Source organism: Lissotriton helveticus, chromosome 10 (genome assembly GCF_964261635.1).
Source record: "Lissotriton helveticus chromosome 10, aLisHel1.1, whole genome shotgun sequence".
In the NCBI taxonomy this organism is placed as follows: domain Eukaryota; kingdom Metazoa; phylum Chordata; class Amphibia; order Caudata; family Salamandridae; genus Lissotriton; species Lissotriton helveticus.
In genome coordinates, this window is record NC_136071.1 from 141,613,489 (window position 1) to 141,637,618 (window position 24,130).

Here is a 24,130-nt window from a genome sequence, read left to right on the forward strand (position 1 = left end):
TTACCGATCAACTATCCACTCAATTACACATACATCATAGATGCAAACTCCATTCCTTTTGCTCGAATCCCTGGAGTGGGGGATAGAGTGATTCCAAACATGGACAGGAGAAACTTGTTAATCGCAGACGCACACATGGGCGAGGGTCTCAGACACCTTAAATTAAAAGATTCTCTGGAAGAATTACAATCACGGTACTGGTGGCCAGGCATGAGCCTGCACTACACCATGTTTGTAAAAAACTGCCCAAACTGCAACAGAGATCGCAGTGGGGAGAGAAGCAGTTTAATACCTCGTCGTATCAAGGCAGATAACATCACCACTAAAAAGAATGGCTTGCGATTAACATATACAGGCTAGTTCCCACTTATAATGTAGATCCACAGCACTCGGCTGACGTCCGGACTGTTATACAAGATTTGCGAGTCTAAATGGCATATACGCTAAGAGCATGCTACGTTCGACCATTTTTTTTTCCTTTTCTCAGGCAATCCAGCCTGGGGGGGGAAAGAATGGCCAAATGAGCACAGCCCAGCGGGAATCTTCTCACTTCCTTCCTGAGGGTATGGGATGGTGTAAAGAAAAAACCAAGACAGAAAGCAATCTATAATAGAAAGGATATTAGGTTCGGGAGCTGGGTGGGTCAAACATCTAATAAGTGTCCAACGTAGTCTTAATAACTTGCCAAGAAATTCTCTGAAGGGATTCAGTCCGTACGAATTATTATTCGGAACTAGGATGTTGATCTCTGACCTTGATAGTCAGACTTCAGTGGTAACAGAAAAAAGCTTTGATGTCAAAGACCGTTTGGCTATTTTGCAGGACTTAAACAAAACAAGAAAAGACCTGAGCAACATACAGTTGAAAGAACAGCCAACGACCACTGAAGAATCACCACCTGTCCCAGCAAGACCTGTCTGGATTCCAAAAGTCGGGGATCTAGTCAGGGAGAAGATCGCGGTAAAGAAGGAATTTGGGCCTTCTTACAGAAAAGCAGTTCCTGTATTGTCTGTCAACGGGACAAGATCAGTTGTACTACCGCCACTTGCTGGAAAAAAGGAGAACCGAGTTGTATCCATCGACCTGGTAAAACCACAACATGTGGCCGATAACCAACAGTAGGCCAAGTGGACTCCCAATAAGTAGCAGAACACCAAGGTTTGCTACCAGTACAGAGGTCCTATCAAAGAGGCTCATCACATTCGAAACGCCTACAGAAGAACAACAAGGACTATGCAACAATGCAATAGAACTTAGACCTCTGAAAACCCAAATAAAGACATTTAGCAGAGACACACCAATCTATACAGAAGTACCAAGTGAAAATGCAAGAAACAAAAATCCTGAACCAATTGGAACAATTGACAGAACTGCATCCGGTTACTTCATCAACTTCGATGATTCCTCTGAAGGCTTCAGCGAACAAAAGACACAGCCATCATCAAAATCCTTTAAAGACAAAGCTAAGGAACTTTTGAAACAACTGAAAGAAACATATCTAGTTTCTCCATGGATTGAATTTTGGGTGGGTTTTGGTGCATTTATCCTCATACTTTGGCTCATCATGGTATTTACCTTGGGACGCTTCATTGAGGGAAAATATGCTAAAATGGATACAGCAAGTCAGAACATCAACTTGGTCCTCAAACCACACACATCTTCACACGTCGAGAAAAGAGAACTTTCTTCAGAACTTTCTTCAGCCAACTTCACAGCAATTCCAATATCTGGTGGGGTAGCCTGGGACAACACTGACTATGAAATTTATGGTCCGGTCGAGATCCTGAAATATCCACACCAAATCAAGATCTCCTTGAGTGACTTTGCAAAACCAAACTCATTTGCTGATGATTGGGACTTTGAAAGTATAAACAATATGATGTCTGACTTAGTAATGTCTGCTAAATTTACAAAACATGATTATTTGCAGGGTTCTACAAATTATGACAGCATGTACTGCTATAACCATTATGGTAACCATTTCTTGCATAAATCTGCACAACCTAGAAATGTTTTAAATTTTAATCAATGGGAACATTGTGCTACACCTCCAAAAGGGAGCTCTAGAACCGTGTATGGCAAATATTCATATTTTTCAGGTTTTAACATAACTAATGCTGAAACATTTTATTTTAAATTGTCAAACAAGACAGGGACCAAAACCATGATAACCAACACAAAATTGATATATTCAGATTCTTTCTTTGAAAAAATGAATACTTTTGGATTTGATTATTGGGACAAACATGTTGATTTGAAAAGTGTTTGGGGTACAAAAGAATGGCAAGTACAGGGTATAGAAGCTTTGTTTAGAGCCTGCATGATCCCAGAACAAATGATATTTTTAAATGACACCGTTCAACAAACCACCTGTCTTGGCTTAGCCAAAATCAAAGATTTAAATAACCTGTCTATTCCAAAGCCAATAATGTTTAGCAATAACTCTGAAACAGATGAAGAAATAGACATAAACCATATACTTAACCAAAACAGAACACATCCTGATTGGAAACAATGGTTGATCTGGCCCACAGATACAAATAACTGTCAAGATAGATTCCTGAATAAAACACAGGGTTTCAAAATGAACAGGCCAGACCCTAGATATCCCCAAAGACATCACCCAGGGATAATAACAACCTACAGTGTGGGCAAATTATGCCTTCAATGGCTACAAACTTCCACACTGCCTGAAATTAAGCAACACCTAACTTTACTTACTGATGGTGCTGACTTGCGTGATTTCATAATGGGACCACGCAAACAGCGTCAAAAGCGTTTCATAGCAGCCTCTGTATATGCAGCATACAATGAGGCCTGGAAGGTTACTCAAATTGAGACAGCAGAGAGAATACGGGAAATTGACCGTATTAATTTGGAAAAATCACTTTCTGTAGTGGACAATGGGTTAATGACTCTGTCCTCCAGAATTTTTTCATTGGACAGCATTGTGTCTTCAGCAATCGATATATTATCGCAAGACTTACTGTTATTACAACATGGTCAGTCACAATTGCGTTCTATTGTACAGCTTGGCTGGACGTTACAAAATCTGCGTTCAGGCTATGTGCCTTGGCGTTTAATCAACACAACGTCACTATTCCAAATCTTTAACCTTACTGATAGACAAATCGGTATGGCGCAGAAGGGTGCTGATTATACAATCTTGAGCATTGAAAAACTAGAAAGATTACCGTTGACAATGTCAGAACGACCTGTCAGTGAATGGATAATCCACGGAATCATAAATATTCCAATCTCAACCTTCAGGTTTCAATACTGCCAAAAATATATACAGGCTGGCATGTACGAGAAATTGGGAAAGGGGTACCTTAAAACAACTTGGAACCTGCCCTATTCACATGCATGTGTCAGTAACAAAGGACAGAAAGTGTTTCTTAGTGGCAACAATTGTGCTATGTCACTAAGCGGCACGCTTCTGTGTAACGGTATTAGTTTGCACGGAGCCTGTGAAGGGAATTCATACAACCTTTCATGTCACCAGCAAGGCGCACCTGCAACTGAAATAGAACCATTCTTTCAAAGACTCTATAATGGGAGTTACATTCTTATTGTAGACCGCAGATGCTGTAGTCTTATGCCCGGGACTCCTTATCTCGTCACTACGACGGCGAAGGTCAAGTGCTGTGGACGTTCTTTGTTTCCCAGCTCCTTTCCAGACAGGGAGGCAAGGGCATGGCCCGGTTTGAAAATTACTTCTATTCGAATAGACACTTTAAGCAGAATGAAAACAGTGCTTCTTCAGACGCCTACAAGGCTCACGTCATCTAAAGAAACGTATGATCTACAAGTCGCAAGGACGACTGCAGAGATACATACATTATTATCAACTAATTCCCCCGTACATTTCGCGGAAATCCTGAGCGAAATCTTAAATATTTCTGATACCACTGGGGTCTCAAAGGTATTTAAGACAGTATTTTCGATGGCATTAACACCATTCAAAGCCATACTGGGTATTTTTCCAGACTTCGTCCATTCGATTTTTGGCGGACTTCCCCTGATCCTAGGACTAATTGCAGGAATCCTATTCCTAGTCCTTATTTTTCGTTATGGCAACCCATGTCACAGATCAAACTCTCGCGACAATGGAAGATACGATCCTAGCCATTGGATACCGGGACCGGATATCAAAAATCCTGGGACTATCCCGGCTTAGAGACCTAAACATGACTTGGTTTCTATCATTTCGACCAATGTGGCAAAGGTGTGTTTTACCTGTACTAAGGTGTCTGCTATGCGGAGAAGAATGCGTGTTAGACACCTGTCTGACGCTACAATCGGATGCGCCGGTGGATGCAGATACACTGTTGGTTCCTACCAAGGTTCACGCACTGTGCTGCCCTCAAAGGCTGCCAATTCTGATGACGGCATTCCTGGAATCTTCACCACTGCGATTGAAGAGTAGTGAAGTTCAAGATGAAAGCAGCATCGAACAGGTACGACCTTCTGTCAGCAATGCAAATCAGAATGTCAATGGAGACAATCCACGGACAGCAACTTTTTTCAGCAAGCCCCTAAAATATTTTTCTATATATTTTTTCCCGGGACACTGATTTTCTGCTTAAAGTAAGAGACTATTCCTAGAGAACTAAGATTTCTATTTTAGATACTTTATAGACTTTATAGACTTTAGCTGCCCGCTGGTATGTTCGCAATAGATTTTATGTGATGAAATGGTTTCGACTTTTTTTCTGTATAGCCATATTAAGAGCCATTTCATGTGTATTTCTCATATACCAACAAGCAATAATGCATAACAATGCGTGTTTACTTTTGCATTTAATTCATAGCTTAAGTGCATACAATATATATGACTGCAATTTTTCAGTATATTTGAAAATTTCGAAATGCATTTATGTATTTTGGGGTGGTAAGGTATACACTATACTCTATAGTATGTTGTACTATGTTATACTATGCATAGATTAGTAGATATGACCATAGTTAGCGTGGAGTGGGTGTCGTGTATTTCTATAGGTTCTGATTCGATCCCCCTATTCCTGACCCTATTCTGGTTAAACTTACTAGCTAGTTAACTAACAGTCAGCCCATGAGGCAAGAAAACCCCCATGATGCAGATACCGTTATCTGACGCAGTCACACTACGGCACAGGAACGTGTTATCTGATTAGGTCATAACGCTTGAGATCTAATTAGACAAGCGACATTCCTCCAGCCCCTGATAAGGCATACGACGTTCTCATAACAAATCAAACCTATGACAACCTGGATAATCCGTGCGGCCATTGTTTTGATTTCACAGAGAACTTTAGTAAAGAATGTGCTAACGAGCAAGTCGTATGACATCTTTATTGACGTACCTATGTCCATCCTTACGTCAATCTCGGCACCTTTAAGGTATAAATATTGCCGTCCTTGCCCTATGCAAACACACGCGTGGTGACAAGACGGAGCAGCCATACTTGCCGAAGCCGAGAGCAGAAGCAGACCCCGCAGGCAGCAGCCCCGCCTTCCTGACGCGCTGAGAGACGCGCTGCTATCTCAAGCCGAGAGACCCAGCACCGGCGCTTCTGGGCAGCCCTCGCAGGCAGCCTGGAATATCGAGAGCAGAGAAAGAGATACCATTCCTCATTCATCCTAAATTCCAGGTACAGAACTGAATAACCCCTCCTAGAGAATTCTTTAGTTATTCACTTGGCAAAAACAAACTAAAACTAAACTGTAACTTTCTATTCCCGCCCACGCATTAGACTTAGGTCAGGTACACGGGGTAGGCGTATTTAGAAACACCAGTTGAGTACGTTTAGTCAAATGTATATGTGTATGTAAATATATTTTAATCATTTTAAACATCATATGGCTCAGAAACCATATCAATGTTTTTACAGTATTATTTTATACTATTGCTTCTAATGTATGCACTTTACTTAACTATAAGTATTGCAATAATATCGATCCATTTCTCTTGTACGAGAAAAGAGACTGATCAATAAATAACATCTTTTATTGAACACGCCCGTCTCTTCCTTTTCTCTACATTCTGATGAGACTAAGAATGCACGTACTGACTGAGTAAAATAATTGCCTTGTGCTCACACGACTCTCGAGATTGACTCTTGATTAGGGGAGAGCAAAGTTGTCATGTTCTATGGTTGTCAGAAACTAAATCCCTTCTTGTCTAATCAGGGAAGTTAATCCTTCCTTGAACATTCGAGAAAGTTTCTAGCGAACTCTGAGCTTAGCTGGCAAACCCAAAAATTAAGTCTAGTATCGACAGTAGTAGACCTAGTTAACGTCTGGCCTAGGCCTTTACTGCTGTAGGCACTATTCCAATGCGCAGAGCCTATTGGGAAAATAGGAGCTACACTACACCCTCTGAGAAGTCCCAGTTATCAATAAAAGCCTATTTTTGTAACTCTGCTTGGGGAAATCATAGAAAATGAATTCCACAGTGAAAGTAAATTTCTGATAGTTATTGAGACAAAGCACCTTTTCAAAAGTGTACTGCCTGAGAGAAAAATATACCTAAAACTAGTTTTGCTGACTGTCTTCACTTCAGTGACTGTAATTAGCATCCGCAATTTGGCATGAATGACTGGTGAACTCAGGAACAAGTTGTGTAACACTGACCGTGAAGAAGTGATATTGTCAGTTGGCTGACCACAGAAACACACCGCAACACAAAGATCTGCCACAAATCAGCCCTTCCTTTCATTAGGAAATACCATATAGGGTATTAAGATGGCATACCATTCCCTCTGAGCCTTTCAGATATTTATCTTATTTCACAGCAGAAGAGAAAACTGGTTGCAGCACAGGAGGAGGGAGTAATTCCACACTGTCTCGCGTACAAGATCTGAATGCCCCTACCAATCCCACAGATCAGATAACTGCAAGGGAAAGATTCCTGACTCTTGCTGGCATACACAGAAAAGACAGAAGGGCTCTCTGCACTGAAGAGCACCTACAAATCAGTTGTGAGTGAACCTTCAGAATACCCTATCTAGAAGCCTGCTCTGAGGACATGGGGCGGGAGGAAAGAACAAAAGGGATTTTCACAGCTTGGGAGCATTGGTGACGACTGCTGTCCCTCAGGCAGTCATCCGCATGGAGTCTGCAGCTCAAATGATTCAGATCACTCTCCTCAGACTTCACTCAGCTGGTAGACTAACAAAGCACCAAAAAATAACCTGCTGTGGAGCTTCAAGTTATGTTATGTTATGTTAATATAGACTTATAGAGCGCATTATCACCCAGGGGTATCTAAGCGCTATCAACGGACATACATCACCAGCGAGAGACCCAGAGCCACCAGCTCAGAGGGGCCCCCCAGGTTTCCAAGAAAAGCACAGTCTTCAGATTCTTCCTAAAAGGGAGGAGATTAGTTTCCTTCCGAAGTTTAACTGGAAGGCGGTTCCAAGCCTGAGGGATAGTGCTAGAGAAAGCTCTACCGCCCATAGACGCAAGGTTAAACCGGGGTCACACCAAGTTACAGGCATCCACTGACCGAAGGGCCCTACTCGGCATATAGTTGATCAGTCGGTCCTTGATAATGACTCCCTCTAGTCGGGCATAGTCCCGTCTGCTTTCAAAGAAGCCACGGTCATACCTCTACTAAAAAAAAACGGGGCTGACCCTGTATGTAAGGCAAACTACAGGCCCATCTCCTTATTGCCTTACCTGGCAAAAATTCTAGAGGCACACGTGGCGAAAATTCTCTCTAATTTTCTGGAGGAGTCCTCCTGCTTTGACCCCCATCAGGCTGGATTCCGGCCTGCGCATTCAACGGAGGCAGTGGTCACTGCAGTGTTGGACACACTTCGAGACTGCACAGATAGACGCTCTCCCCAGGCCCTGGTGCTCCTGGACCGGTCGGCCGCGTTCGACACGGTGGACCACAACATCTTGGTCGACCGTGTCAGACAGGCCGGCATACAGGGTGCGGCGGCCTGCTGGTTAAGGTCCTTCTTGGAGGATCGCTCCCAAGCGGTGCGCCTGGGGGACCTAACCGGTGTTAAACAGCCTATTCCATGCGGAGTGCCACAGGGCTCTTCCCTGTCACCTCATCTTTTTAATATATACATACTCCCCCTTATACAAACCTTGAGGGACAAACAGGTGAGAGTATTTAATTATGCAGATGACCTGCAGCTACTCTTCACCATTGACAACTCTGAAAAATCCATTAGTCACTTCCAGTCAACCATGAGGTTTATTTAATCCTGGATGGATCAAAATCAGCTGAAACTAAATCCAGGTAAAACCGAACTGGTACTGACTGGGGATAGTGCTAAGTACTGGGGTCCTCATTATTGGCCTTCAGGTCTGGGTCAAGCTCCGCAACCATCACCATCGGCTAAAACGCTTGGAGTCATTGTGGACAGTGACCTTTCATTAAAGGCACAAGTGGGCCAGGTGGTCTCCAAATGCTTTTACCAGCTAAAAAAAATCAGGAAGGTCCGGCGACTACTAACGCCAGAAGCTATTACCCAGGTTGTGATCGCCACTGTTCTGTCCCATCTGGATTACGCGAATGCCATCTACTTGGGTCTCCCAAGTTATCTACTCAAGCGTCTCCAGATGGTGCAGAACTATGCTGCTAGGATGATCCTGAAGCAACCAAGGTGGCAGGCAGCGACTCCCCTTCTCATCAAACTGCACTGGCTTCCGGTCATACAACGCTGTACCTTCAAAGCAGGCTGTATGATTTTTAAGTCGCTGCATGGCAAAAGCCCTAAATTCATTAATCAATTAATCACCAGATACGTTCCCTCCCGCAACCTTCGCTCACTCCACCTAGGCCTTCTCCAGACCCCCCCTTTCAAACTTAAACGCTCTGGTGGACGTATGTTTGCAACACTTGCCCCTTGCTTATGGAACACCTTTCCTCTGGAAATCCGGTTCTGCCAGGATCTCCTACCTTTCCGGAAAGCACTGAAGACCTGGCTTTTTAGACAAGCTTTTTAATCTACTTTCTCTTTACCTTCGATTGTGTTACTGTCAATTTTAGCGCCAAGAAACTAATCAGTGTTAGTGCGCTCAATAAATGATTTAATAACATAACATAACATATAGCTAGGGGCTGAGCCATGAATGGCCTTGTGTGCAATACAGAGGCTTTTGAATTTGGTTCTCTGAGTGATCAGAAGCCAATGTAGGTCCTGTCAGCTACACCATTGCCTGGTTGATAGGCCCCTTACCTCTCTCTCTAGAAGGGTGGCTTCAAGGTGCTTCTGGTCAGAGAGTTGGCTTTTTCCAGCAAGTCTGTACCCTGGTGATGGCCCATCAACCCAGGAAAGCTGCCAGTCAGGCAGAATCCAGCTCTAGTTGCACAGTAGTCCTTTCGGCACTCTGTAGAGCTCTCCCTTCCTTGGTTGAAGAGAACTTGCAACTGGAACAAGAAGTGGACAAATGGCTCCCAGGTTTATACAGCCAAAACAGACAGGGGATTGTGGATTTGTTGAACTTTTAGAGTCAGCTTGGTGCAGTTCTTTCACCTGTCCTCCCAAGCTATTTGTGCAGTAGAGCAGGGTTGTCTCCAGTCTGCAGTACCCACAACAAAGGCACAAAGGTGTGCGTTTTCTGCACCTATATCTTTTATAGACTCCCTGACAATGATAGGAAATGTGTAAAGAATTGGTCTAAGCTATGAGACCCCTCTAACCGTTAAGAAAAGTTACTGCAGCCCCACCATTCACCCCTACCATGAACCAAATGGCAGTGCTCAGGAAGACTAATCAGTAGCTCCTCCCTGTAAAAGGGCCTAACACACCTATTACTTATTAAAGTTATTTATTTATGTTGCATTGTGTCCACTTAAGACAGTGGATAAGCCTTGATTATGCTGTTGCACGGCTTCCTTCTACAAATGTATCTGTTTGGAATGACAATGTTGAGCATAAATATCAATGAAGGGTTATATTTGGGTGACCTCTCCTAAGATATTCTGTGCACTCCCACATTGACAGGCTCCACCTTTTAAGGCAGATGAGTTCTTGTTGCAAGATCATCTTGCGTCTTTACCTTCGATTCAGTGAAGAATAAAGTGCCAAACTATAAATCACTTTTGTTGGGAAAGAAATGTTCTCTGTATAGTGTGAAGTGATGTTCTCCTGCCCTCACTGCTGACATTTCTTTAGCTGGAGGGTGGAGACCCATACACTGAAGTGGGAAAAGAGGAGACAAGGCTCCTTTAGAAGTTCAATCATCCTGTTAAAGCCCTTGTGTCCGATTGTGTTAGTCACTCAAATATTGAACTAGATCAAAAGAGTGTGGATATAAAATGAAGCTATTTTAACAGATTAGTAGTACAACATATTTGGACTGTCAGTTCATAACTGTGCTAAAACATTTAGCCAGAAATCTAATCTAATTAACTAAAATGTAGCTATACCAATATGATTATAACAACCTTTCATTTGTGACTATCTTTCCCAGCATGGCTTAGTACATTGAGAGTTTTTCCAATCTAGATAAACCCTCCCCCCTCGTATCAACTGCAAGATGAAAGATTTAGGAACCCCCCTGCCAGAGAGATTGCCAGTATTTACCTGATTTTCCAGATAAGAGAAGGCAATTTCTTTGGTGTTGACCATGACCTTCGATGGCCGAGCCTGGACCCCAAAGACTTTCAGTACATCCACAGTCATGTAAGTGGCCTCCACGTTGGCATGAAGAACAGTAGATTTAAAGGTATTCTGAAAATAATAAGAGGGTTTACATTTAAGTGTAGAGCCTCCAGTACAGGTATTCATAGGTTGTGCGAACTTGATTTGCTGATTAGGATCGGACTTTGACAAATGTGGAGGAGCGTTACATGAAACCTATGCTAACTGAAACATATATTGTTTTACTAGGATAGAAAAAAGTGAATTGAAAACTTTTCTTCAGGCTCTCTTTAATTGATGTTCTGTTATCTCATAACTTTAAACACAAAATGTGATTTCTTATAACATTTAGTAAAATATGGCAAAACCATAAAGGTGCACAGACTACAAAGGCTAATGAACAGCCTATTAACCACAGCTAATAATAAAAATATACTTATATATTTTAGACAGTAGAAATACTTCACACAGAAATAGGGCCTTAAATATGATATCCACGTAATTCCAATGGGGTCAGTAACTGCAGTTTCCAGCCCTATGAGAATGAACAGATCTCTGAAAACACTGTGGATCTGTTTACATTTACCCAGAGATTTTGGGTGAATCTCCAGGCGAACGCTGAGGAATTAACCAGGGAAACCAGACCTCAAATTACTGATTCCACTGGTAATTCCTAATTTCTTAGTGGACAAAAAAGTGAATACAAAAAAATACGGAGTTTGCGTATTTATGGTAATAAAAGCCCTCTGTGACCGAATGTACAGAATAGAGAACTGTAACTAGACGCAAAACGCCTCCCATGCCTAGAGACAACAGGATTGGAAGATTTGTAGGACTACTGGAACTTTCTGTTTTCTTGGAGATCAAACATTATTAATGAAATAGTTAATACATTAAGGTCTACAATTCGGAATAGACGGCGCAGTACTGCTGGGCACCGATCAATGACGATGGCTGCCGATTACACAGTGATAATCATTAATGACTTGTGTGCTCCATTGGTGGATTTACCAACAGGCAGTGCATAATGCAGAGCTTCACCAAGTGGCTAAGCAACCGGTTGTACAGGAGTGTGCTCCATAAAAAAATGCCATTGTTCCATTTCACCTCAGATACGGTACACCTTTATGGTAATACATGCTTACAAGGGAAGGGAAAAAGAGAACAGGAAACACTGACTTTCGCAGATCCTAGCCTGGCAGTTTTCTAAAGGAAGACTTCGTGGATCTCCCAAACACCTGGAAAGATGTAGAAGGATAGTCACCAGGGAGCTGCCCCATCATGGAAAGGGGGCACAAACGACCGCCTCCATATGTTACCACACATCACATCTGCTAAGGGACTTCATTTTCACCCAGATTTCGACTAAAGGACCTAAGTAAAAGACATTGATTAAATGGCATATTTTACTACAGTAGTGTTTGGACAGGGAGGTATTTCTGAAATCCTTTCTCCTCCATTGTTCTGCCTAATTAGCAACGTCTGACGTCTACCTATACTGGTGTTTATTCTACTTCAATAGATTCCCTAGCCTTGCGTATTTCAGCTGCTAGGAAATACTTGTTGCCATTGCTGAAGTGAAGAGGGTTCACAGAATAAATTATACCAACAATTAATAACCAAAAATAAAAGGTTTATACATAACCAGTAAATAAAGATTACTCACTTGGAATCCTAATTCTCCATTACGAGTATTGGTCTTAAAGTTGCAAACATTGAATTTGCAGAATTTCAGGATACTTTCCACGGACAAAAAAATCACCTGTTTCAAAACCTACATCACATACCTCTGTATGGCTTTTACTTTGGGAAACAAATATAGTGAACTTACATTTAAGAAAAAGCTGTCTATATCTTTTTCAAATGGCTATTTTGAAAAGGGTGGAAACGAGAAACCAAAGCAACAAACTAAAGACTGGGGAGAAAGCCAAAGCAATTAGGAAACAAAAAGAGAAAACAACACATATACCACTCTATTATTTAAACATAGTTTACAGAGATGACTGTCTTATGACAGCTACTGCTCTTGACTCAAGACAAAATCACCTTTCAAGAAGGGGGTTGTTAGACCCTGAAGTGCATGGTTACGTATTGGTTTTGGAAGCTTTGGTTTATTTGCATTGTTTTAGTTCATAAACTGGCAGATGCATCAAAGTAAATACCGGGAGCAAATGGGCAGATTCTCAGAATCTGCACCTTTGCTCCCGGTATTTTTGCATTTGGGATGCATCATCCCAAATGCAAAAATCGCAATTTAAGGAATCTCCAAATTGAGATTCCATAAATTGCGATTGCATTTAAGGAATCCCAAATTGAGATTCCTTAAATGCAATGCATGAAAGTAAAAAAAATAGCGAATTCGTTAATAGGGGGAGCAAATTACCATGAAGTTGGACTTCATGGTAATTTGCTAAAACTTTGAAAAAAGCACTTTTGTGCATTTTTCAAAGTTTCAAGTTGCGCACACACATGCCCTTAGGGCATGTGTGTGTGCAACATATGTGCATAGATCAATTTCAGGGGTGCAACAGGGTGTCATTTTGACACCCTTGTACCCTTGAAATTGCATGAGCAATTTGCGAGTACCTAATGGTACTCGCTAATTGCTCATGCAATCTCCAATACATTCCTATGGGCCTGTAGGCCCATAGGAATGAATGGGGCAGCATTCCTTAATTGCGACTAGCAATTTGCGAGTAGCAATTAAGGAATGTTAAGGAATCGCTATTTTAATAGCGATTCCTACATGCATAGGCTTTTGCTATTCCTAAATAGCGATTCCTTAAAAATCGCTATTTAGGAATAGCACAAGGCTACGTTGATGCATCTGCCAGTAATTCTTTTATTATATTAAATGTATTTCTCATTAAAAACGGCCCTAGTAATAAGGCATTGGCCAATTGTCTTTTGCCCCATGTGACTGATTTAGTCCACCCAGACCAGGCTGGCTTTATGCCCCAGAGGGCAAACAGACATAACATTCGCAGAGCGCAGGTGGCGGTGGCGGCAGTTCGGAACGCCGGGGTGCCTGCGGCACTTCTTCTGTCGGATATGGACAGAGCATTCGATTCCCTTAGTTGGGTCTATTTATTCGCCCTCCTGCCGCGGCTGAATCTGGGGCCCAGATTTCTAACGTACATCCAGCTGCTGTATTCGGATCGGACGGCCTCGGTCAGGGTGGCGGGCGTTGCCTCATCTAGATTTCGCATCCACAGGGTTGTCCCCTCTCGCCTTATTTATTCGCTCTGGCCATGGAGCCGCTGGCCATGTGGGTACGCATGGATGCGCAGCTGCATGGTTTCGAGTGGGGACGGGGCTAGTCCGATAGAATAGCTCTCTATGCGGACGATGTCCTCTTCTTCCTTACGGACATTGATAGGTCAGGACCCCGTATCATGGAAATCATGCAGATTTTTGGCGAGACATCCGGACTCTATATAAACCATCGCAAATCTACTCTCTGGGTTCTGGGGGGGCATACCCAAATAGGGGAGTGGGCGTCAGTGCTCCAAAGGGCAACGGGTGGTATAAAATACCTGGGTGTCTTCCTATCAGAGGTCCCAGCGATTGCTTGGGAGCGGTATGTAATGCCAGTATAGGAACAGGCTAAGGCAGATATCAAACTCTGGTCCCGCATTCCGTTGACTATTTATGGAAGGCCGGCGATCTTCAAAATGGTGGCCCTCCCTAGGTTGCTATATCAACTACAGAATCACCATGCCCGGGCCCCTCCCAGTGGTTCAGGCAGGTCAACACGGTCCTAGGACAGTTCCTTTGGTCAGGGGGCGCAATACGAGTGGCGGTGCGAACATGCTTCCTCTCCTCCTATTGTGGCGGACTGGCGACGTCTGATCTCCAGTCCTATTACCAGGCATCCCACCTACTTGTGCTGAATGATTGGTGGTATGGGGACAGGAGGGACCCTGCATATGCGTTGGAACGCCATCTCATGGGGACCACCTCGCTTCACACTTTACTGTATGCGGCGCAGTTCCGAAAGTTGCTGCCACCTGGCACGCAGTTAGTTTTTCAAATTTGGAGGCAAGCTCTGCGGCGCATGGGTTGGTGGAACAAGTTGACAGCTGAAACTCCCCTTTGGCGTAATGGTAGGTTCCCGGGACTAGCCGCGTTACAAGGATTTGGGGGGTGGGACAACATTGGGATATCCATACTGGGGGATGTAGTATCAGGAGTGACTCTTAAGTCTTTTCAGGAATTAAGTCAGGAGTTTTGTATGCCCCGCATTCAATTCTTTTGCTACCTCCAAGTCCGCCACGCCCTTTCTCCGAGCTTAGAGGGTCTGGAATCTCTCCCCGAGTTTAGCCCTATAGAGACCAAGGTATTTATGGAGGAGCTAGGTCCCAAAAAGATATCCAATATATATCAAACTTAATTTACGCATTGTTCCACGTCATTACAGAAACTGCACGAGTCCTGGGAGTCAGATGTGGGGGCCTGAATGAGGATGATTGGAGGGAGGCGCTGGCGGGGCCTCGGGGTGCGGCCATTTCAGTACGCCTTCGGTTGATACAATTCAAGTACCTTCATAGGGCGTATTTCACCAGGCATCGCTTACGGAGGGCGGGTCTTATAGCGTCTCCGGAATGCTTGCGGTGTGGACAGGAGGTGGGGACGTTCTTTCACACTGTGTGGAGCTGCCCGGCATTGGCTCGATTTTGGAGAGGAGTGTGGGACGGCTTGTCTGAAGTGCTGGGGTGGGAACTCCCTCGTACACCACGATTGGGGCTCCTACATGTCATGGAAGGGGTAGAGGGTAGTGTGTACAAAAGGCACTTGCTTCTCTTGGGCCTTACGCTGGCCAAGAGGGATATAGCGAGAGCCTGGAAAGATACCCGAGCCCCGGCGATTGTGGCATGGAAGAGGGGGCTTGATTTTTGCATGGGACTGGAGGAACCAATTTTCGTGGCCAGAGGTTGTCCACGGAAACATTATGAAATTTGGAAGAGGTGGGCTGACTTTAGAGGCCTCTGGCTAGAGCCTCCTGTAGATCAAGACCCGCTGGTAGAGATGGGATGAGTGGCTGCCGACAAGTACATGTACAGTATTCAGGGATTTATTACAGAACCAGAGACGGGGAAGAAGACCATGCGACAGGGGGGGGAAGGGGTCAGGTGGGGGGGGAAGGGGGGGTTCGGGGTATGGGAAGGGACTGGAGGGTCATGTTTCATCTTGTATTTTGTAACAGTGGACTTATTCTTTCAGCTGCAAATGAGATTGTGCACTATTTGATGTGGCATTAATGTCCTGCGGTGACCTCTGGAGTACAGAGGCCTGCACCTTGTAAACAATCTTCAATAACATTTTTTTTTTTTTTTTAAAACTGCCCTAGTAATAATTTCCTTTTATATCTTTTATATCTTATAAAATATTTTGATAATATGCCAGCTTTCTACAAAAAAAAGTATTTGCATCACAATATGTAGGTAATACTTTCCTGCACTGTACACCTTTGAGATTGTCTGAACAGTGGGAGCAACAGCAAATGACAATAGCCTATTCGATTTTTCCAGAATAATAAAACATGCTCGACCATTTGTTTTACACACTGGGAATATTTTTTGCCACCTCACACAGTAGTAGATGCCCCGAACACATTTGACTCTCAATCTATCTTTATTAAGTACTATTGTGGTTTGCCAAGGAAGCCATAGTAGAAATAGACGTATACTTTTGGATTGCTTCCACTGCGATTTCTCTGTCCTAAAGATTTCTTGTCTTATTAACTTTATAAAAATTATGTTGCAAGAAAAGCATGTCTTCTTAGGGAACCAGCCTTAAGTTATCCAACAATATGGTCAGCTTAAATATCCAGTGCTCTATAATCTGCTATATGTAACTGGAGTCAGGAAAAAGAAAAACATTACTCAGCTGAAACTTCCGCCAGTTTTGAGTTTTACTCAGACATCAGTCTGGGACCCTCGGTACTCAATGTTAGCATTGCAGTCTATATAGACACAATGACACTGAAAGCAGCCACAGACTATATGTAACTAGTCAGCCTCATTATGTCACTCGAACTCCACCCCATGAGATAACCGGGATGATTTTAGAGGCTTCCGACTGCCAGATTTCTAATCTTGTAGCAGTGAAACTTGAATCTATCCTGGAGCCTCATGAGAATAGGAGAAAGGTGGGTCGCATGTGAATCTATGAAAGATACCAATGGTCGAAAAACATAGCTACATGTGAGTTACTTTTTTCTTCTCCAGTATATAGTCTTTCATAGATTTGTACATTTGTATCAAGATTAACAAAGCAATACCAAACAGTTAATGGTAGTAGGGAATGAGGTCGGCAGGGCGCTACTCCAAGGCAATTTCTCCCTCCCCAGGGGTAAATAGTTCAGCACTGGTGGCATCCGAGTCCCCATTGGACAACCCCACAGCACACATCACTCTCCATGCAAGCAAGTCCTCCTGTAACTTCTCATCCCTGCGCGTGCGCCACATGTGGGTCTCCTCAGCTTGTCCTACTGTTGAGTCCTCCAGGTTCGAAAGTTCATTTACAGATTTACGCCTATCAAGACTGCAATTGTGGCAGCCTTACTTCAAGTCATAAGGGTACTAATAGTGTCTTAAAAAGGTCTGTTCATCATACTATATGCCAAGGTGATGACACACATGGACAAGGTTTGTTTAGTTAAGAGTTGCTCCTTGTTTGACTGACTATAAGCTACAAGAAGCTGATTTGATTAACGAAAATCTTTGGTTTGCTCTAACTAGAGCGGACATGTGTCCCGGTTAGGCCTAGAGAAAAACGCAGCCATTTTACATACACACAAGGATTCAACTAAGTTGCCTTCACTCTGACACAAATTTGCAACCATGACAGTGCAGATTAGTTTCCATGAAACTATACTTGCTTACAAAATCAACTTTGCAAGAACACTATCATGATACCTTGATGTTCACGTATAAGGTCCATACATACATTTTGCAAATGTGAATGTTTGTTTTCATCCATGCTTCAAACCACTGCCATCTATAGTACATAAACAATAGCAGCCAGACTAGAATCTCGGTCCATGGTAAGCATGATTTCTGTTATAAACAAACAAGCATTTTCGGGATTACGCAGAGGAGCACTTGCTGTCATTTGTGAAGTAGCTACATGCTGAAACCTCAGGCCAGGTGTTAGCTGATCCCTCGGCGAGGGATGTCCAACTTGTGACCACGACAAGGGCCTACATTTTTTCCCTTTAATTAATGGGGTTGGATCATCCAATGGGGGATCTCTGGCAGAAGAAATACACACATCCTAGGCACCTAGGTTAGGGAACATGCAGGAGGAGTATGAATATATATATATATATATATATATATATATATATATATATATATATATATATATGAGAAAAACAAAAAGCTTCTTCTGGAGCACTTGGAACCCGTGGAAGGTGGCGCAAATACCGGCGAAGCAGTCCGGTAAATTAATGTAACTGGAGTCTTTCACGAAGTGAATTGTATGCGCTCTCGGACAAGAAGGCAAGAAGAGGGTCAAAATAGTTGGTAATGCAGTTTAATGCACAACGCGTTTCAGCAAAGAAAGCCTTGTTCACGTGCAACCCCACACTCACAGACACCAAGTATAAATAAAGTTTTTCTAAGCTGTAGGCTCATAGTCAACAACAAAGTAGGACTGGCAAACAGGTGGTTATGTGGCAGACATGTTGGAATGGTCAAACGGAATATACATCGTTCTACAATGTCTTGCTCGTATTCGATGAATAGTACACACAATTAATTGATAATTCATGCAGTTTGCAAATCAGTAATTATAAAGGTGTAACTTGTAAACAAAACATATTTTGCGGAAAATCCCATTTTTTAGAAAAAATATATATACAACAATATCCGAATACCGGCTATTCAGTTAGCCAAGTGGCATGAAAAGGAGAAGTTGAAGCACATAATTTGCATCTATTGCCAGGAAAATATTTTTCAGCACTTGTCCCATTAGCTATGCTGTGACACATATATGTACATGCAAACAGCCCACGACTGCGGAGCAATCTCTGCAGTGTTGAATTCAGGCTCAATGCGCTGGAGAAAACAACACACAGCTCAAATCAAAGCTAACAGCACCCAATGCTGCATAGCTTGTAGAAATGATGGTTCAGCCTAAAAAGTAAAATACACTTTCGTAGCGTGGATCTCTTCCACCAAAAATTATATAAATATATGTATAATAAAAGTTTGTAAAGTCCATCAGAGGCCTCTGTAATAGGCATAGATCCGGGCAACAACTAAGGAGAGTTTTGCTAAGTCAGTGTCACCATCAACCCAACCGTGAAATTCAAACAATGCCTGGTAGTTGTATCTGCCCAATGCTGTGGTTTTCTCTCTCTGTAATGGACCAAAATCTTATATAACTGGAAAGGTCAAACCTTAAAGCTATGGTGTCTGGACGTGTGGTACAAACTCGAGCAGTGATTCCAGGAGTGCAAAGGTTGGGTGCGCCCGTGCAGGTGTGATCCAGTGGTGGGCCCCCTCCTTTCCTCCTAAGGAATGAAACAGAACAAAAAATAAAATTAAAATTAAAAGTGAAATGTGACTAATCAATGACATGAGACAGACAAATGAGAAATATATGACTAGACAACATAATAGGAATAACAATTATGTTAAAACATGTCAGAAGACGATGAGCGGAGTCGGTGCTTTACATCATAACAAACTATGCTGAGAAGGTCTAGACAATACTGGCGATTAGCGAGGTTGATAGACACTACTCTCTCAGGTGAATAGCCAGTTCCTCATCCATGTTGAGGCCTCCCGGGAATCTGGTTTGGAACTCAATTATGAGTTTAGATTCACGTTGTCTCAAGTTGAGTACCCTGTCACCCCCTCTCGGATGTTTGGGGACCTGTTCCAATATGAAGAAATTTAATTCAGAGGTATTGGAATAGTGTTTCTGTTCAAAATGACGTGCCACAGGGTATTTGGGGTCCTTGTTGGTAATGGCCCTGAGGTGCTCAAGGATTCTTTTTTTGGCAGCACAGCTGGTACTGCCTATATACCACAATTTACAGGAGCATTCGATGACATAAATCACAAATGTGGTGCTACAGGTAAAGAAAGAGGTCAGATTTTTGATGATGTTATTGTATTCTACAGATCCTCTGTATTTACTGTGCTTGCAAGCTTTACAATGGCCACATGGGTAAAAACCCACTAGACCATGTTCAGAGTTAGTTTTACTGTATTTTGTAATGTCATTCCTGACCACTAAGTCACCTATATTCCTACATCTTTTATAAGTGATGGCAGGACGATCAGGTATACTGTTACCGAGAATGGAATCCGTCTTAAGAATATCCCAATTTTTGGATAACAGTTTTTTGACTTGACTAACCTCTGAACTGTAAGTTAAGATGAGTCTGGTGGATTCATCTTGCTCCACAGTGTCAGGAGTCTTCTTGTCAGTTAATGTTTCAGGTCTTGTTATTTCATCTGCTCTCATTTTGGCTTTTTTAAGGACCCAACTAGGATAGCCTCTGCTTTTAAACCTGGTTATGATGGTTGCCTGCTCTTTCAGGTAAGCATCATTAGTGTTACAATTTCTTTTGGCCCTGAGCAGTTCCCCGTAGGGGATGCTCCATTTTAGAGCCTCAGGGTGGCTACTTTGTGCGTGAAGCACACTATTCCCCGCCGTGGCCTTGCGAAACAAAGAGGTGTAGATTTTATGGTCTCTAATCTCCAGTTTGACATCCAAAAATTCAGTTTGGCTGTCACTAACGTTGCCAGACAAAAAGATGTTATAGCTGTTACAATTAAGTTTCCTGACAAACTCTTCAGCTTCAGATTTAGTACCACTCCAGATGATAAAAAGGTCGTCGATGTAACGGAGCCATGCGACGACCTTCTTAAAATCCTCTGCCAGTGTGATACTACCATGGATTTCCTGCTCCCAATAGCCCATGAACAGATTCGCTAAACTAGGAGCGAAGCAAGAACCCATGGCAGTACCACTGACTTGCCTGTAGAGGGCGCCATCAAAGGAAAAAATGTTGTTAGTTAAACAAAAATTCATCATTTCCATTATCATTTTGGAGTGTTCACGATAACATAAGGGTCTGTGTTTCAAAAAATGTTCACAAGCTTGAAGACCATGTTGGTGATTAATTATCGTGTAAAGAGATTGCACATCCAAAACAACAAAAATGTATTCGGGTTCCCACACAATTTCTTCAATGTGACACAGAAAATCTTTAGTGTCTTTTATGTAGCTTGGTAATGAGATAACATAGTCTCGGAGAAAATGATCTACATACTTGGAGATACTTTCACTGATACTCCCGATAGAGGACACTATCGGGCGTCCTGGAGGAGCTGTTGCATTTTTGTGAAGTTTGGGAAGTAGGTACAGAATGGGAAGTCTAGGGAAATCTTTTTTCAGGTAACGATATTCTTCCCAAACCAGGAGCCCCTTATCTTTCCATGTCTCCAATTTCTCCCAGATTTCAATGATGCTCGTATTATAGGCATCGATGTTGATCGGGATATAGAACTTGGTGTCACTAAGTTGTCTGAGTGCCTCATTGACATAGCTTTCGCGGTCCATGATAACGATATTACCACCCTTATCAGCAGGACGTATTACTATGCTGTCATCTTCATATAGAGCCCTGAGTGCTTTCCTTTGGGAAAAAGATAGATTATTGTTCCAACCTCTTTTGTTGAATGTGTGTTTCTTTTTCCTAAGGCCCACCAACCCCTTGATGACGCAGTCATGAAAAGTGTCTATGTTGTCGTGTGGAAGTGTGGGCATAAATGTAGACTTGGCTCTAAAGGTGGTTTTTGCATGTGCATCTTGTGTTAAGCTCATCTCATCGAGGCACTGTGTGATAGGCATCGGTAGGTCATTGTTACAAGTGTCAGTATTCTCATTAAGATCTACCATAGTAGCTAATGTATCTGCATCTCCAATTGTGAAATCGGAAGTGATGGTGTTATTGCTGTTGCCGGTGGAGTAGTTTTGACCTAATCTCGAGTTTATGCCATTTGCGTAATTTGAGTTTACGTACAAACTTAAAAACCTCAATCCGTGTATCAGTGAAATCGAGCCTGGCACTAGGGCAGAAGGAGAGACCTAAGCATAGAGTCTTTTTATCATTAGCAGAGATAGTTCTTTTAGACAGGTTAATAACAGTGTCATTTACCGTTTGTGCATCCATTAGTAGTTTTTGTTGGAGCGTGTCTTTCTGGTTCCCACTGCGCCCTTTGTTTTGTCGGTGTTCCCACCGTTGCCTGAGTCGTTTTTTCCTGTTTCTCCTCTTCCTCGGCCTCTGCCCCTTCCACGTCCCCTTCCTCTCGGGTTTGGCGATGGAAACTCCTTCTGGCTGTGTTTCTCTTTGTGGCGATTTTCCTTCATCACCCGGAATTCGTCTAAAAAATTCCTCCTGCGTACTACTTCTTCGCTGGACACACTGCCTAGTGTTGCGTCAGATTCCGTATCGCTCACCGACGGATGTTCTTCCAAGGCCCCACTGGTACTGCCTGTACTTCTGAAAACATCATCTTTTTTGTAGAGATGGTCATACTTCCGGCTAAAGGTGAGTATTCTTCCACAGTCATAGTCAGCATAATCCCGATTCATTTTGCGTTGTTTTCGCAATTTAATTTCTTCCTCGTGCTTAATCAGACGTTCTTTCATAGCATCTAGAGTTTTTTTCAGGGTGTCCTCATCCATGAGTGTTGACAAATCTGATATCAAGTCCCCAATCTCTTTCAGTAGCGTTTCTCTATCGATCCAGGCATACTGGATTAAAATCTCCAGCATTCCCTTGGAGCTTGCTGGAGATTTTAATCCAGTATGCCTGGATCGATAGAGAAACGCTACTGAAAGAGATTGGGGACTTGATATCAGATTTGTCAACACTCATGGATGAGGACACCCTGAAAAAAACTCTAGATGCTATGAAAGAACGTCTGATTAAGCACGAGGAAGAAATTAAATTGCGAAAACAACGCAAAATGAATCGGGATTATGCTGACTATGACTGTGGAAGAATACTCACCTTTAGCCGGAAGTATGACCATCTCTACAAAAAAGATGATGTTTTCAGAAGTACAGGCAGTACCAGTGGGGCCTTGGAAGAACATCCGTCGGTGAGCGATACGGAATCTGACGCAACACTAGGCAGTGTGTCCAGCGAAGAAGTAGTACGCAGGAGGAATTTTTTAGACGAATTCCGGGTGATGAAGGAAAATCGCCACAAAGAGAAACACAGCCAGAAGGAGTTTCCATCGCCAAACCCGAGAGGAAGGGGACGTGGAAGGGGCAGAGGCCGAGGAAGAGGAGAAACAGGAAAAAACGACTCAGGCAACGGTGGGAACACCGACAAAACAAAGGGCGCAGTGGGAACCAGAAAGACACGCTCCAACAAAAACTACTAATGGATGCACAAACGGTAAATGACACTGTTATTAACCTGTCTAAAAGAACTATCTCTGCTAATGATAAAAAGACTCTATGCTTAGGTCTCTCCTTCTGCCCTAGTGCCAGGCTCGATTTCACTGATACACGGATTGAGGTTTTTAAGTTTGTACGTAAACTCAAATTACGCAAATGGCATAAACTCAAGAGATTAGGTCAAAACTACTCCACCGGCAACAGCAATAACACCATCACTTCCGATTTCACAATTGGAGATGCAGATACATTAGCTACTATGGTAGATCTTAATGAGAATACTGACACTTGTAACAATGACCTACCGATGCCTATCACACAGTGCCTCGATGAGATGAGCTTAACACAAGATGCACATGCAAAAACCACCTTTAGAGCCAAGTCTACATTTATGCCCACACTTCCACACGACAACATAGACACTTTTCATGACTGCGTCATCAAGGGGTTGGTGGGCCTTAGGAAAAAGAAACACACATTCAACAAAAGAGGTTGGAACAATAATCTATCTTTTTCCCAAAGGAAAGCACTCAGGGCTCTATATGAAGATGACAGCATAGTAATACGTCCTGCTGATAAGGGTGGTAATATCGTTATCATGGACCGCGAAAGCTATGTCAATGAGGCACTCAGACAACTTAGTGACACCAAGTTCTATATCCCGATCAACATCGATGCCTATAATACGAGCATCATTGAAATCTGGGAGAAATTGGAGACATGGAAAGATAAGGGGCTCCTGGTTTGGGAAGAATATCGTTACCTGAAAAAAGATTTCCCTAGACTTCCCATTCTGTACCTACTTCCCAAACTTCACAAAAATGCAACAGCTCCTCCAGGACGCCCGATAGTGTCCTCTATCGGGAGTATCAGTGAAAGTATCTCCAAGTATGTAGATCATTTTCTCCGAGACTATGTTATCTCATTACCAAGCTACATAAAAGACACTAAAGATTTTCTGTGTCACATTGAAGAAATTGTGTGGGAACCCGAATACATTTTTGTTGTTTTGGATGTGCAATCTCTTTACACGATAATTAATCACCAACATGGTCTTCAAGCTTGTGAACATTTTTTGAAACACAGACCCTTATGTTATCGTG

At 42.8% G+C, this 24,130-nt stretch overlaps 1 protein-coding gene across 3 annotated transcripts in view; it reads right to left on the bottom strand.

Moving 5' to 3' along the window:
- The window catches only part of LOC144786032 (lysosomal alpha-glucosidase-like), an 828,834-nt gene that overhangs the window by 70,088 nt on the left and 734,616 nt on the right, over positions 1–24,130 (bottom strand). For all 3 annotated transcript variants that reach the window (XM_078664954.1, XM_078664952.1, XM_078664953.1), the window contains exon 19: positions 10,536–10,682. In XM_078664954.1, coding sequence (XP_078521080.1) covers positions 10,536–10,682 — 147 coding nt within the window. The remainder of the gene's footprint in view (positions 1–10,535; positions 10,683–24,130) is intronic.